Source organism: Eutrigla gurnardus (genome assembly GCF_963514095.1).
Source record: "Eutrigla gurnardus genome assembly, contig: SCAFFOLD_141, whole genome shotgun sequence".
NCBI lineage: Eukaryota > Metazoa > Chordata > Actinopteri > Perciformes > Triglidae > Eutrigla > Eutrigla gurnardus.
In genome coordinates, this window is record NW_028155446.1 from 15,358 (window position 1) to 30,581 (window position 15,224).

The 15,224-nt window shown below is 39.0% G+C and overlaps 1 protein-coding gene across 2 annotated transcripts; it reads right to left on the reverse strand.

Annotated features, from left to right (window-relative positions):
• Window positions 1-100: 100 nt before the first annotated feature.
• LOC311010278 (uncharacterized protein) lies at window positions 101-3,183 on the reverse strand. 2 transcript variants are annotated; one of them, XM_084040813.1, is made up of 6 exons: window positions 2,884-3,183; window positions 1,642-1,765; window positions 1,270-1,519; window positions 881-1,157; window positions 597-774; window positions 101-473 (listed from the first exon to the last, which is right to left on the reverse strand). In XM_084040813.1, exons 1-6 carry the CDS (start codon window positions 3,172-3,174, stop codon window positions 379-381), a joined length of 1,215 nt encoding a protein of 404 aa, XP_083896939.1. In that variant the 5' UTR covers window positions 3,175-3,183; the 3' UTR covers window positions 101-378. The 2 variants fall into 2 exon arrangements, with proteins under 2 accessions (XP_083896939.1, XP_083896938.1); XM_084040812.1 differs by having other exon boundaries at window positions 371-774.
• Between the last annotated feature and the right edge of the window lie 12,041 nt (window positions 3,184-15,224).

The window sequence follows — 15,224 nt, forward strand, 5'->3', positions numbered from 1 at the left end:
GATACCTAGCCTACAGAAGCTTTGTAAGCTGGTGCTGGGGCTTTCTGGGCCGGGGAGTGAGAGTTGTGCTGCCCGCCTGAGTGCTGGGTGCTGAGGATTCGTGCAGAGTTCCCTGATGCAGAAGGACAGTATGTTGGGTTCAGACCTGTCCTTGGTTGAACCTCGACACATAACCTGCTATAACGCTCAGCTTGTCAGGTCGGTCAAACTGAGCCGAGAGGTCTTCAGGGATTTTAAGCTTCAGCACCTCGTTCACATATGGGGCAGGGTCCTGGAAACCTTATCGTTGCTCTGATCAGAAAAACAGGACAAAAGTCTATTAAATATATGATTCTTAAAAGCAGTCATTAAACACAGATTAGTTATCTTGAATAAAGATCACACCATTTCACTCACCTGAACCAGCTGTATGTCGACAATAGTGTTGCTCCTCAGGTCCATCATTGAGTAACTGCCAAACTTGGCAGAGTGGCCTTCAAAAATAAATGTAGAATATCACAGAAATTTAATCTTACCTATCAATTTGTTGTACTTCATCGTAAACACTTCTCTAAACAAAAACATTAGAGTAAAATTTATCAGAGAGTCTTGTATACCTGGTGAGTCAGCCCTTAGGTCGCCACCCAGGATAACACTCTCCTGTTGACTAAGCTGCTCCATCATCCCGTTCTGCACAGTCTTCCACGTGTGTATGATTGCAGGCTCTATGAACGTCCGTGCATGACGCCTAAATGTGTCATACTGAAACATCTTCAGCTGCATTGCCCGGAAGATCTGAGGACAGACAGACAAGATGTGTCATAAGTACTGCTCTATACAACATTTAGCAATATGATATGCAAAAATAATACATTTACATAGTGATGACTAAATCTATTACCTTTTCAAGTTTGAAGAAAGATGCACCTGTGGTGTATATTGCAGCTGAGAGCTGGAGGTTTCCTGCAGGTGTGCTTCCCAGAATTGGCTGGCTGTTCCATTTTCTGAAGAACTGACAATGTGGGCATGTTTGTTCTACAGAGATGAATGTGCCGACCCTTCTTGTCTGCACGTCTGACACACGCTGACAGACAGGGCACACCTCAAACAGCTCCATCAGACACTTTTCATAGACAATATACGTTGGTGTCTTATGAACAGGGCAGGAAGGCTCCAGTCTAGTAGAAAAACAAAATAATCAAAAGAGAAATTACTAACTCCCACACAGCTTGAGACAAATTATGTAAAAACATGTAGGGAATAAAAGGAATTCTGAGGTTATTAACTCACGTCACATCTGCTGACTCTGACATAACTGTGACAGAGTCCTCTGGATCATATGTAGAATCCTTGGGGTCGGGAATTTCCATGGATGAACTACCCTCCAATGGATTCTCCTCTTCCTCCTCCTCCAGTTCCAAGCGAGCCCTTTTACTTGGTCTTTTTATTGGGGTTGATGTTAAAAATGGTTGACGAGTTGAGAAGGCAATGGTTGAGGTGCCAACACCAACATCAGCACAGGACACTGATTTCTGTGTGCCTTTGATAGATGAAAATATATTTTTCATTAGCCACTCCATATTCATAACAGAGTAAAACTAAAATTACACTATATAGAAACATAGTGACTAACATGACATGATATGCTTTTGGGCAACAAACCTGTGCTTCTGAAGTGAGGCTGGAGAGTTCTCATGGAAAGCTGTGTGCCAATGTTGCATGTCACTGGTTGGTCTGTCTGGCAGGCAACATGATGCACCACAGGCTGCTGTACAGTTGTACTTGTCTAAACACAAAAAGAAGCAATAGGTTATGTGTCTACTTTCTCATGTTACATGAAAAATAAAAATATGTAGACAGAAATGATGCTTAGCAATAGACATTTGTGAAGCAAACTTTTCTGTGTCCATGCCTGCATATAACTGATAGTAGCACAGCAGATATCTAGCAGGTAGCCCCTGTCTCCGGAAACAAAACAAAGTAGTGACTGCTTTATTGCAGATAACGCTTTGGTGCTCTCATGTCTGGTCTCTCATGCCAATAGGTTACGCTACAGCTGTAGTTGCATGTAAACAAACACACAGCCATTTAGCACAACATGCTAAGTAATGAACATAGCTAGCTTGTCGGGAATAAAAGACCATTTTATACCGTGTCCTCTGCGTGTTCACGGCGGAACAGTAGCTCACCGTCCGTGAACTCCTGACAACGCTACAGCTGTAGTTGCATGTAAACAAACACACAGTCATTTAGCACAACATGCTAAGTAATGAACATAGCTAACTGGTCGGGAATAAAAGACCATTTTATACCGTGTCCTCTGCGGGTTCACGGCGGAACAGTAGCTCACCGTCCGTGAACTCCTGACAACGCTACAGCTGTAGTTGCATGTAAACAAACACACAGCCATTTAGCACAACATGCTAAGTAATGAACATAGCTAACTGGTCGGGAATAAAAGACCATTTTATACCGTGTCCTCTGCGGGTTCACGGCGGAACAGTAGCTCACCGTCCGCGAATTACTAAGACCAATTAAAACAATCTTCCCTGCGTGTTCACAGCGGAACAATAGCTCACCGTCCGCGAACAACAGAGACATTTCACCCGTCTCCTCGCCATGTTCATGGCCGAGCAGGGGTTCAAGGCCGGTTCGAAGCGATACAATCTCAATGTCCTAATTCATTTTCTCAAATCACCGTCATGTTTTAAAAGAGTGCTGATATGACAAATTAACGTTTGGTAACATTAACACTATAGTGAATCCGACTGCCAGTAAGCACAACGTTGAACACTTCACATGTAATGTTAGCTCAGCCTCATTCGGCTAACACGACGGTTAGCATTAGCTCATGTGCTAAATGACCAAAGTAACACAAACTATACTGTTTTTGTAAATACTTACAGTTGCAACATCTGTGGCGTCGGCACGGACAGTGGGTATGGATCCATCTTTTAGGAGCAGTCTTGTTGCCAATCCAGCGGTATACTGTCCGTGGTTGGAGAAACAGTCCGATGTGAAGTGATTCGCACAGACCAGGACATTTTTGCTCAATGACGCTGGGACGTTTCCCTGGTAAACAAAATTTAGCCACTTCGCTTTTAAATCCTCTTTGTTTGGGAGGCGATGTAGCGACATATGAGGACCCGTGCATCCGATGACAGAGCAGCAGTGCTTGGCTTTCGGCTTGTACATGGTGGCGGTTAGGCTGTCGAGTAAAAGTGAAGCGAGTAAGAAAGAATGGCGGATCCTTGTTCAGGTAGCCGGCGTAATGTGGGCGGGGATATTTCATGAATATGCAATGACTATGCAAGAATATGCAAAAGACCGGATTGTGACGTCACAATACGGTCAAAATCCAAACGGCTCGTTTAGAGACTAAATTCCTGACTCTGCCAGTTACTAAATATTGACTTAGTTGTCAAAACTCATGTTTAAGGGGTCGGGAGACACCCCGGATACGCAAATATACAAACTAAAGCAAGGAAAAAGTCAGTTTTGCATAATATGTCTTCATCTTCCTCCTCCTCGTCAGTGAGACTGTACCGTTGCCGCTGGTAGGTGAAGGTTCCGTTTTTTTATGAATGAAACTCACCTTGAGATGATTAATATATTCACCAAAATTGTTAAACTCAGTTGTGCCTTTTTGTTAGAGGCTGTCAAGGTGCCTGGCCTGTCACCGGCCCCCACCCCCCAAGTACGGCTGCTGCTGTTTTGGATGCTGATGTGCGTTTTGTGCAGCTACTGACTGCAGCTGTTCGCTGCTGCTGGTTGAAGCGGCTGGTCGCTGCAGTTTTATGTGGCTGCGCTGCTGCTGACCGCTGCTGCTTTGCTGCTCTGGTCCTTTCCAAGTTTTGATGTATTTTGTTTGGTTTCTCATTTTCCCTCCTTACTCATTTAGTTAGGCTATTTGTTGCTTTACGTTGTCTTAAGAATTTGAATCTGTTTTGTACTGTATTTTGTTTATCATTTGTTTGGTTGGATTTCGTTATTGTCTTTGTGGTCCTTGTAGCCTACTGTCTTTTTCTTCCAGATTGTGTTAATTTCTTTTGTTTATTTGACAGGTGCTGTGGCCCCAGGCAGCAGTTCACTCCTTTGGTGGTGGGTTTCTTCGTAGTCCTGATTTGTTTGCTGTGTCACGGGTGATTTTGTTTGGTGGTGGACCCCTGTCCCTCGTTTTGATCCCTGCTGCCGTGGTAAGCCCAGTCCTGTCTTTAACCTTGTTTAGTTTTCCTTTATTGTGTTATTGTTTGTTTGGGTTAACTTTGTTTGGTTATTTAATACATCTTTTTGCACTGAAAACGTTCTCTGCCCCCGTGAAATCTTTTATTGAACCTGTGTCCTGCGTGCTAATATCAAGTGAAATACCATATAGTAAAATAGTAACATCTTACTTTAATAATTTCCTGGGGGTGAAATTCCCTTGGGTGGCGTTGTTACGGCAACTTATTGAACCACTCTGCTACACAAAGGTTAGATGTAAGAAAACTAAGTTTATTGTAGCAAATGTAACAAAGAGGAAACAAAAATGGTGGCTGGAGACAATGCTGCTGGTCCTGGCTGCAGTTAGCCTGCTCCAGACCAGGCTAACAGCCAGGCTAAGATTAATCCTAGTGATTCACCTGTATTTCCACCGTCAATCCTGTGAGGAATTAATGTGTTTTACAGCATGTCCATGGTCTTTCTAAGTATGTTGCATCATTTTAATTATCCTGCATTAAAATATTACATATATATTGTCATTTCTCATTTCATTTATATCTGTTGGCTGTTTGTAATTGCAACAGTCTTTTTATATTGATTCAAGTGGTAGTATTGTCACTCAGTCCAAGTGTTATATTGCTATGCTAATGAATGCTTGTCAAATTGCTGTCAGAGGTTTCATAAATGTGTTTTATTGCAGTAATTGAGATTACAAAACACAGCTGATGAAGTTGCAAAGGTGTTTGCAATGAAATCTGTGACGAGGGCAATATAGTATATATAGGTCCAACTCCCATTCACCTGTTCCCTCTACATGATGGCTTGCCCTTTTTTGGAGGATGTACTGGATGAGGAAGCCCTAATCCTCAGACGAGTATTTAGGCATGAAAGAGTCTTCCGGGATAGGTCAGACCCATTGGCCTTTGGCGATGACTATCTCATTGAGAGATGCAGATTCTCAGGTGATGGACTGAAATATTTATGTAGGCTGCTGAGTCCAAAAATACAGCACCAGACTGCACAAAGCCATGCTCTCACTGTACCACAGATGGTCTGTGTAAGTGGGCAAGTGGGAGCTTCCTTTATTCTGTTGGGGGTGCAGAGAACCTCAATAAACCATTTGACGCACAATAAGACGTGTTTGTCTGGCGCTGAAGTCATTCATCAGCATATTCATCACCTTCCCTGGCCACAGAAGACCCCTCCATATCAAGGAGGAGTTTTACAAGATTGCAGGTAACCTCAATTTCAATGTGCAACCATTAGTTTCTAATTTGATCAGTCACAGTTGGATACTCACTATCTTTTGTTACAGCTTTTCCTAACATCGTTGGTGCAGTGGATTGCACACACATTAGGATCAAACGCCCCTCAGGAGAACATGAGGGAGATTACATCAACAGGAAATCCTTCCACAGCATCAATGTTCAGGTAAGAGTGATTTGTGGTTACTATGACCTACATAAATTAATTCTGTGCATTAAATTACCTTAATAGGTTACAACTTCACATTTCAGATGATCTGTGATGCTCACTGCCTTGTCAGCAATTTAGAGGCAAAGTGGCCTGGCTCAGTGCATGACTCCAGAGTCTTTCGGGCTAGTCCAATTCACGAGAGACTTTCACAAGGTAAGCCACACATTTTATTTGTACTGTAAGCACCTTGGACATCATGAGTGTTTAATTCTGCCGTGTCGTTTTCTAAATGATATCTTGCATTATCAGGCGAATTCTCTGGTGTGCTGCTGGGAGACAAATGCTACGCCTGCGAGTCATTCCTCTTGACTCCCCTTGCGGACCCCCAAACCCCACCACAGCAGGCCTACAACCATGCGCACAACAGGACAAGGGCTCGAATCGAGATGACCTTTGGCCTTCTGAAATCTCGGTTTCAGTGCCTGCACCACCTGAGGGTTTCCCCGGACAGGGCCTGTGATGTAATTGCTGCATGCGCAGTACTGCACAACATTGCAGGCCTAAGAAAGGAGAGCCCCCCCCCCCCCCCCCCCCGAGTGGCTGTTGATGTTGACTGGGAAAATGCTCCCATCTTCACAGACAACATTAATGACAGACTCGTCAGGGAGCAATATATTGCAAGTTTTTTTCACTTAATTTTTGGATTTAGCCTATAGTTAATGAAATATCTTGAAAGTTACTTTTTTGCTGTGTGCATTTTGTTTAGCATTGGTGGTTATCTTTTAAATTCTACTTCACATTAATGAAAAAGGGAGGACACCACAATGTTTTGTAATTTTTTTTTTTTTATTTGGCAGTCATTTCTCTTGGTTGCTTGGATCCTGGAACAGAGAGAGCAAAGGCAACAAAGATTAAAACACTGTATTGCAGTTATGGTTACTGTGTGAACTGAAATACTCACTTCTCTTTCTAGTTTCTGGATTTCCAGGTCCAGTTTCCTGAGTGTCCGGCGTTTGATCTCAAGCTCCAGCTCCATTTCTTGGAGCTTTCTCTTCTTGAGTTTGATTTTAACGTCTGCCAGCTCTATCTGTCTCTCCAGGTGCTTTGCATACAGTCTTCTGACAGTTTGTGAAGTCTGTAAAAGAAATGTCAATTAGCACAGAAGGATTTGTGCATAATGTAGATTTACTTTAGCCAATACTCACAATGTTAACAGGCTGCTTGGGAGACTGTGCAGCATCTGGGTCCTGTTACACATATATTTTCTATTAGCACCACATCACTCACGTCATACTTTATGGACTAAATAAGCAGGATATTTCCATAAAATTGACATACCTCAAGCCTTCTGGATCCAGTGACACAGTCTCATCTTCAGAATGAGATTTCAATACACTGTACTAACCGGATCGTCTTCTGGTGGCTCCAAAAGTGTAATTGTGTTCCCAGACACTGTAAGGAAGTCCAAAGTCAGACAGTATAATATATTTATTTGATTGTGTTCCATGTGCAGTAGTACTGCAATATGTACCTTGTATGAACCGGACAGTTTCTGTGGCTGGGACAGAGTCTGTTACTGTCCCTCCCTGGATCCCCTCCATCACTGGCCTCCCTTTATTTAAATGAACCTCTTGCCTCATTTAAAGCAAAGTGTACAACAGTCGATTAGTGGACTTTAAAAGTAAGTCCTTTAATTGTAGCCTAATTATGACAGTTCCAGTGGAGCACTGTTTATTAATTGTACAGTTTTTGACTACTTACGCATTAAGCCGGTCCGCTATTGTCTGCCAGGCTTTCTCTCTTTCTTTAATTATGGCACTGGTATTGCCTTTTTTTCTTATGTCTTTCACCTCTTCATAGAACTCCATAAGGAGCTGTTGTTCAGCTGCCGTGAAATATGAAGCGCGACTCTTATCCATGTTCTCATCGGTGATTCTGTGAGCGATCGCGAGGTCTATTTAAGTATGCCGTGAACACACACTTATCCCAACTATCTACACCTGGCTTGACATAGCCGCGCCTTTTCATCCTGGCTCGGCAAACGTGCAACCAATTAAGCCAGGATGCGCCGAGCAGACTAGGTCAAGCCGCGCTTGCTCAATTATCCTGAATTTCTTTATTCTACTTTTGTGCAATACCCCCTTGGACATAACACTAATATATATGGCTATAACAAACAAAATAACAAAACTTTGTTTACAACAATAGAAGGTAAAATAAATCAACTATTATTAACATTTCCTACTGCCAAGGTATTATGTGCAGGTGATTCCAATACAGTGTTGGATGATTCCATGGACAGATGGCCCCCAAAGAACAAAGTAGGGAATTAATTAGTCAATATCTGTAGTAATATGGACCTCATTGATATCTGGAGACACAAAAATCCAAACCAAAACTCTTATACATGGTCAAACAAGGACAAATCTCAACTATCTCGTTTGGACTTTTGGTTGATCTCCTCAGACATTGAAAATAGAGTGGAATCAATTATAATAGAGCCCGCGGTTTTTACTGATCACCAAGCTGTTATGATTAAGGTCAACATGGCTTTATTAAAAAGTAACTCCAATAGAGATGACTGGAAATTAAATAAAACACTATTACAGAACAAACATTTAAAAAAGGATACCCAGGATATTATTGACAAATATTGGAGACAAGCTAATACATTAAACAATTTTGGAAAGTGTTGGCAATTAATTAAATTTGAGATTAGGAATTTAGCTATAATCACTGGGAAGAGAATTGCTAAAAGTAAAAGAGAGAATGAAACCCAAATAATCACAGAAATAATTAGATTCCTTGAAAAAGTAGGTCTTTCTGAAAGGGAACTTGGAGAATTAGCAGCTCTACAACTCAAATTAGACAAAATGTATGAAGAAAAAGCCAGAGGTGCCTTTATAAGGTCCAGACGGAAATGGTTAGAACAAGGGGAAAAGTGTACAAAATATTTTTTTAATTTAGAAAAAAGGAACTATGAAGTTTCTTCCCTATCTAAACTTAAAATTAATGACCAGATTTGTGAAGACAAAAAAAATATTTCTCAACATGTTGCTGATTTCTATCAGAGGTTATATTCTAATGATAATGAAAGTGGAGATAACATTGATTTATTTATTAAAGGAATTGAAAATGACATCAGAGGTATTGATGAAGGATTTAAATTAACCTGTGACCGGAAGATCGATTTGATTGAAGTTCAGAAGTGTATTGGTTCCCTGAAAGACAACAAGTCTCCTGGTAGTGATGGTCTGATAAATGAATTTTATAAAACATTTGTCTAAAACTTAGTCCCGTTCTTAGTTGCTGTATTCGAAGAAGCCATAGACAAAGGAGAATTACCACCTACTCTTCGACAAGGACTTATTAAATTGATTCCTAAACCAAAAAAAGATAAATTAAGTATTGAGAATTGGAGACCTATTAAATAATGATGCCAAGACCTATTAAATAATGATGCCAAGATTTTTGCTATGATCTTTGCTAAAAGATTAAAACTAGGATTAGAAGATATAATTGACGAGGAACAATCAGTTTTTATGCCTGGCAGAAATATATGTAATAACATCCGTTTAGTTTTGGACATGATTGACTATAAAGATTATATTTTAGATGATAGTTTTATTTTATTTGTCGATCGTCATCGATTTATGTTCAAAACTATACACAGCTTTGGTTTTGGTGAAAGGTTTTTAAAAGCAGTCAATACACTTTATAAAAATTGCATCCGCTCTATTGGACTGGCCCATGGCACTACTCCAAGATTTAACATTAACCGTGAGACAAGGTTGCCCATTAAGTCCCTTTTTATTTATTCTTGTCACACAAATTATGGCTACACACATAAAATAAGCTTCATTTAATGGTATTATGGCAGTAGATAGAGAATTTGAATTATCACAACTTGCTGACGATACTACAATTTTTTTATCGAATAAACATGAAGTTGCCAAAGCAGTCCAATGTATAGAGATCTTTTCCAAGGTATCGGGACTAAAAATAAACTTAGGTAAATCAGTGTTGTTTCCACTAAAAGAATGTGACTTGTTGGAGATAAATGGCATTCCTGTAAAGACTACATTCACATATTTGGGTATTGTGATTAATAAAAATGAAAAATTCCGTAACAACTCAAACCTCGACCCAATTGTTGAACAAATTAAAAAGAAATTTAACATGTGGTTAATGAGAGATCTTTCATTAAATGGCCGAGTTTTACTTTCCAAGGCTGAAGGAGTGTCACGAGCCGTTTATGTGTCTCTCACTTTGGGTTTATGTAATACAATATATAAAAAACTTGATACAATTTTATTCAATTTTATATAGAGAAATAAATGTCATTATCTAAAAAAAGAGATATTATGTAACACGAGACAAAATGGAGGCCTATAAGTCCTAAGTTTTGAAACATTAAATAATACTTTTAAAATTAAATGGCTAACACAATTAATTAATGAAGATGATAATATTTGGAATGCTTTCCCTAAATTCATTTTTAATTCAATTGGAGGTCTCAAATTCTTGCTAAAATGTGATTATAACCCTGATAAATTACCTGTGAAGTTAGCTAATTTTCACAAGCAAGCTCTGCTGGCTTGGAAAATGCTGTACAAACACAATTTTTCACATACAAACTATTACATTTGGAACAACAGGAGTATTCAATATAAAAATAGATCTTTGTATAACAAAAACTGGATCAATAATGGTATTTTTTTAGTTTTACAACTCATGAAAACTGATGGTCAGTTATTACTTTATGAAGAATTTATTTATAAATTTAGTATAGAAGTTACGTCAAAAGAATATGATGTAATCTTTAATGCTATCCCCAGGAATGTGTTGCAACTTCTTTTTGGTTATACAACTGATCATTATAGGACAGCTCCTATAAACAATATTTTTCTGGGGAATGTTGATATCACAACTCACAAATGTACAAATAAATACATCAGGAACCTTTTGATAAATGTATCTATTCCTTCTGCTATTTTTTTTTTTGGAAATCTCTTTATAAAGATGTGAATTGGGAAAAAATGTGGTTGATTAGTAATACATTTTGTCTGAATAACAAGATCAAGGAAGTATCTTACAAAATTATACATAAAATATATCCAGCAAAAAAAACACTAGAAAGATTTAAACTTGATATTGAGTATTCCTGTGATTTCTGTGGTTTGTTTGATGAATCTATAACACATTTATTTTTTCAATGTTTATATTGTCAAATGTTTTGGTTAAATGTACAAAAGTTTATTGAAAACAAAACTGGACATTCACTAGAACTACATGAAAAGGACATTTTGTTTTACTTTGAAATTAACAAAATGGAAAATGATTATTATTTTTTTTTTTACAACTTGTTTTATATTTAGTTAAATTTCACATACATAAAAAGAAATGGACTAACAGCAAACCAAATTTTACACTTTTTTTGCAGGAACTTTATCAATACAGCACCGACATCAATGGACTTCAATTACCAAAGGCTTTAAAAACAATTTTGCATACGTTTTTATTTAATTAATATGTTTGTTTTTTCTCTTTCTCTGTCTTTGTATATTTATACCTTTATTTATTTTCTCTCCTTCCCTGGCTCGACAGTTTTTGATATGTATAATAATTATTAATAAAGTTTAAAAGTGCAAATGCATGCGATCCGAAAAAACAAACAAAAAAAACATCAAGTCGAATTCCCCTAGTGTTAATAGGGGTCGGCCGCTTTTCACCCAAGATGCACCTGTCCAACTGAACTGACTAAGGGAGACCAACAAGTTTTCCTGTTGTCGGTTGTAAACACTGGGCTGGAAGCTCGCAGTAATCATATGAATTGTGTATTAGGAAAAAGTATTGGGAATTAGTGGACTGTGTTTTGAGTCTCGGGTTCTAGGTCCGGGAGAGTAGTTGCGGGGGTGCCGGCCGACGGCCTGGTCAGGTCCGGTATACGGTACTTTTGCTCTGCTTCTTCCTGGCTGGTTTGCCAGGGATTAGTAAGATTTGTTTGTTTTCAGTTTTTTTTTTTTTTTAGGTTGTGTGGTCGCTGCAGCTGAAAAACAGGCTCGGAGGGAGGTTGTGTAGTGGCCTATGGCTACGGGAAAGGAGGGTAGGGACGAGGGAGGTGGGTGGAAGCTAGTAAGTAAAGGAAGTCAGAAGAGAGAAGCATCGAGTGAAAGACCAGAATCAGCTGAATGGAGAGAAAAAGTTAATGAAAATGAGTCCTGAAGAGTATGTTGTGCTGTTTCGAGCCAAAGATGAGCCAGGGAGGAGGAGGCTTTAAAGCTTTAAACCCTCTGAGAGTTACTACTGCTTTGGATAGCCAGATTGGTAAGGGAGCTCAAGCCAAAATACTGTCAAATGGGTTGCTAAGAGTTTGTTGTAAAGATAAAAAACAATATAACACCAAGGAGATCGGGAAGTTGGTAGTAAAAGTTGAGATTGTTGTACCCAGAGACAGGCAAGCTATTAAAGGAATCATTTATGGAGTGTATGCCAGATTATCAAATAAGGAAATCTTAGACAATGTTAAGGGTGCCCAAGTGACTAACGTTATGAGGTTCAAGCGTAAGGAAGGGAGCAATGGGGAATCACAAGTTCTGCTTACATTTGAAGGTGATGTTATACCAGGGAAAATATTTCTTGGAAGTATGGCATACCAGGTAAGGGAGTATAAAAGACCACCCTTGCGATGTTATAATTGTCAGAAGTTTGGACATGTGGCGGGCTCTTGTCGGGCTAAACGTAAATGTGGGAAATGTGGCGAGGATCATGAATATCAAGCGTGTAAAGCAGAGGTTCCTAAGTGTTGCAATTGCGGAGGAGATCATACAGCATCGTTTCGTGGGTGTGAACATTTTGTTCACGCCTAACGGGTCCAGACAGTAAGAGAACAGCACAAGATCTCATATGCAGAGGCAGTTAACAGGGTAAACAGAGAACAAGGAGCAGGGAACAAAAAGGCAAACAGTAATCAACAAGTCTTCCCAGTTGCTCCAGCATATTGCCATGATACGATCAATTTGAGTAGGGAAACATTTTTGGCATTCATTGTTGATGTGTTGGTAGGAGCAAAATCATCAAATTAGAGATCAGACATAATCAACATTGTGGTTGAAGCAGGAGAAAGGTTCCTGGGTGTAAATCAGTTTCTACCTGAGCAATTACATGAGTATATGAAAGGAAAACAAAACATGAGGACTTCACAGTTATCAGGACTTGAAAGTATGGAGGAAGTGTTTGTGGACAGTGATGTTGGTGATTAATAGTTTTATGTTTTATGTTCTTCAGTGGGATGCCCGGAGTCGTATTGCAAATGGACAGGAACTAAAGAGATTTGTAGATGCATTTAAAGAGAAACCTGAACTGATATGCATTCAAGAGACATGGTTAAAGTCTAGTCTTGATTTCGTTGTTCAGGGGTATGATTGTTTGAGGAAGGATAGGTCTGATACACCAGGGGGAGGTTGCGCAACTTTTATTAAAGCAGGTCTTCAGTATAGAAGGCTTGATATGAGTTCCAGTCTGGAGGTTTTGGCAGTGGAAGTTTGGAGTAATTCTAGTCCAATAACTGTTATTAATTTATATAATCCTTGTAAAAAATTGCTACTGTCTGAATTTGATGAGATTATGGAGAGTATGAGGGGTCCTGTTATATGGGTGGGGGATTTTAAAGCCCACAACCCATTATGGGGAAGTGATAGTAAGAATTATAATGGAGAGATAGTAGAAGATTTTCTGGACAAGTATGATATGGTTGTGATAAATGACTATGGGCAGTGACCATTATCCAATCTTGTGTAGGTTAGGAAGAAATTTGATTATAGAAGAGGAAGAGAGAGTTCCAAAATATAGGTTTGCTCAGGCTAAATGGGATGAGTTTCAGGAGAAAGCTAAACATTTAGTTGGTATGGTGGGCAGTGAAGACTCTGTAGATGTATGGAATGCATCCCTCAGTTCATTAATTCATAAGGCAGCTTTTTGTACTATTCCTAAGAAGCAGGCACCAAGAACTCGTATGTTGGTTCCTTGGTGGAGTAAAGAGTGCGATGTAGCTGTAAGGGATAGAAATCGAGCGTATAGAAAATTAAGAAAATATCCCATGGTGGGTTTTGCAGTAGAATATAAGAGACTAAGGGCAGTAGCAAGAAGAGTAATTAAAAATACAAAGAGAAATAGTTGGAGAAGATTTTGTGAAACACTGGGCCCTGAAACTCCTGTAAAACACTTGTGTTCAGCAGTAGAATGTCAGGGGTTTATAAGAAGAAATCAATACCAGTTCTACAGAAAGGTGGGGTGGAAGCAATAACCAACAGAGACAAAGCAGACATGCTTGTTGAGGTTTTTCAAGCGGTGCATAGCTCTGGTAATTTAGGAATTGAGAGCAGTGTGAAAAGGACTAATCTGTTGTCAGTTAATCAGTGGAAACTGAACAGGAATTTTGAGACTGAAAATCCAACTAGTTTGTTTTTTTCCAAGAAAGAATTGAGAGATGCCATTGATTCCAATGCAGACACTTCCCCTGGGAGAGATGGCTTATCATATGAATTTATTTATTTATTATTATTACTTGAGGAAGTTCTTGCTCTCATTAATACTGTGTGTGGGAAGAGGGTTGTTTGCCACTAGAATGGAAACATGCAGTCATAATTCCTATCTTGAAACCAGGCAAAAATGCTAGTGATCCAAGCTCATATCGGCCTATAGCATTAACATCAGTGCTTTGCAAAATTATGGAGAGAATGATAACAAATAGATTAGTTTACTATTTAGAAAGTATGTATAAAGTATATAAGTAAATTTATTAATTAATCCTTATTTAATACATTTCAAAATGGTTTTAGAAAGGGAAGATCAACAATGGAGTCGGTAGCGGTTTTAGACCAAGATATTAAGAAGGCATTTAATAATAAAGAAATAGTGGTAAGCGAAGAATTACAAACGGAAGCTCTGTATTTACAACAGAGCTACTCTTTGGGCTTTGTGGTAGGTTGAGGATGTGAAAATCAGTGAAACCTTAATCTGCTCTGATTCTGCAGCTGCCCTGATGGCCTTGAAAAGAGGTAAATCATAAGCCTGTCCTGATATTATAAATTAAATTCTAGCTGTTTTATTTAGAATTACAGAGATTGGTGGAAATGTCAAGTTCTGCTGGGTCCCTGGGCATGCTGGAGTTGAAGGAAATGAAATAGCGGACTGTTTAGCAAAATCAAGTTTAAAGAAGTCAGAGACAGATATAAATATTATTGGGAAGAGTGGAACTAAAAGAAAAAATTAAGCAAAGTATTGAAAGGGAATGGCAAAGATTATGGGAAGAAGAGACCAAGGGGAGACATTACTACTCTTTGCAGTCTCAGGTTTAAAAAGCCAGGCATTGTTATGGATCCAGAAGAGACTGTTAAAATCTGTAGGTTGAGACTTGGGCATTGTGGGTTGAATCAGTCTTTGTATGTTATTGGAAAGCATCGTAATGGGCTTTGTGAGTGTGGAAAGTCTGAAACAGTTGAACATGTTTTATTGAAATGTAACAAATAAACCATAGAAAGGAGCATTTTATATAAAAGAGTATCATATTTGGGAGTTCTGTGATTTTCAGTTAAATCTTTATTGGGTCAAAATGAGAATCACCA

Coding starts and splice junctions, on each gene's coding strand:
- LOC311010278 (XM_084040812.1), bottom strand. CDS start 3,174: ATGTACAAGCCGAAAGCCAAGCACTGCTGCTCTGTCATCGGATGCACG. Junction 1,766..2,883: donor ACGCCACAGATGTTGCAACT/GTAAGTATTTAC, acceptor TTTTGTGTTTAG/ACAAGTACAACTGTACAGCA. Junction 775..880: donor CTTTCTTCAAACTTGAAAAG/GTAATAGATTTA, acceptor GTCTGTCCTCAG/ATCTTCCGGGCAATGCAGCT.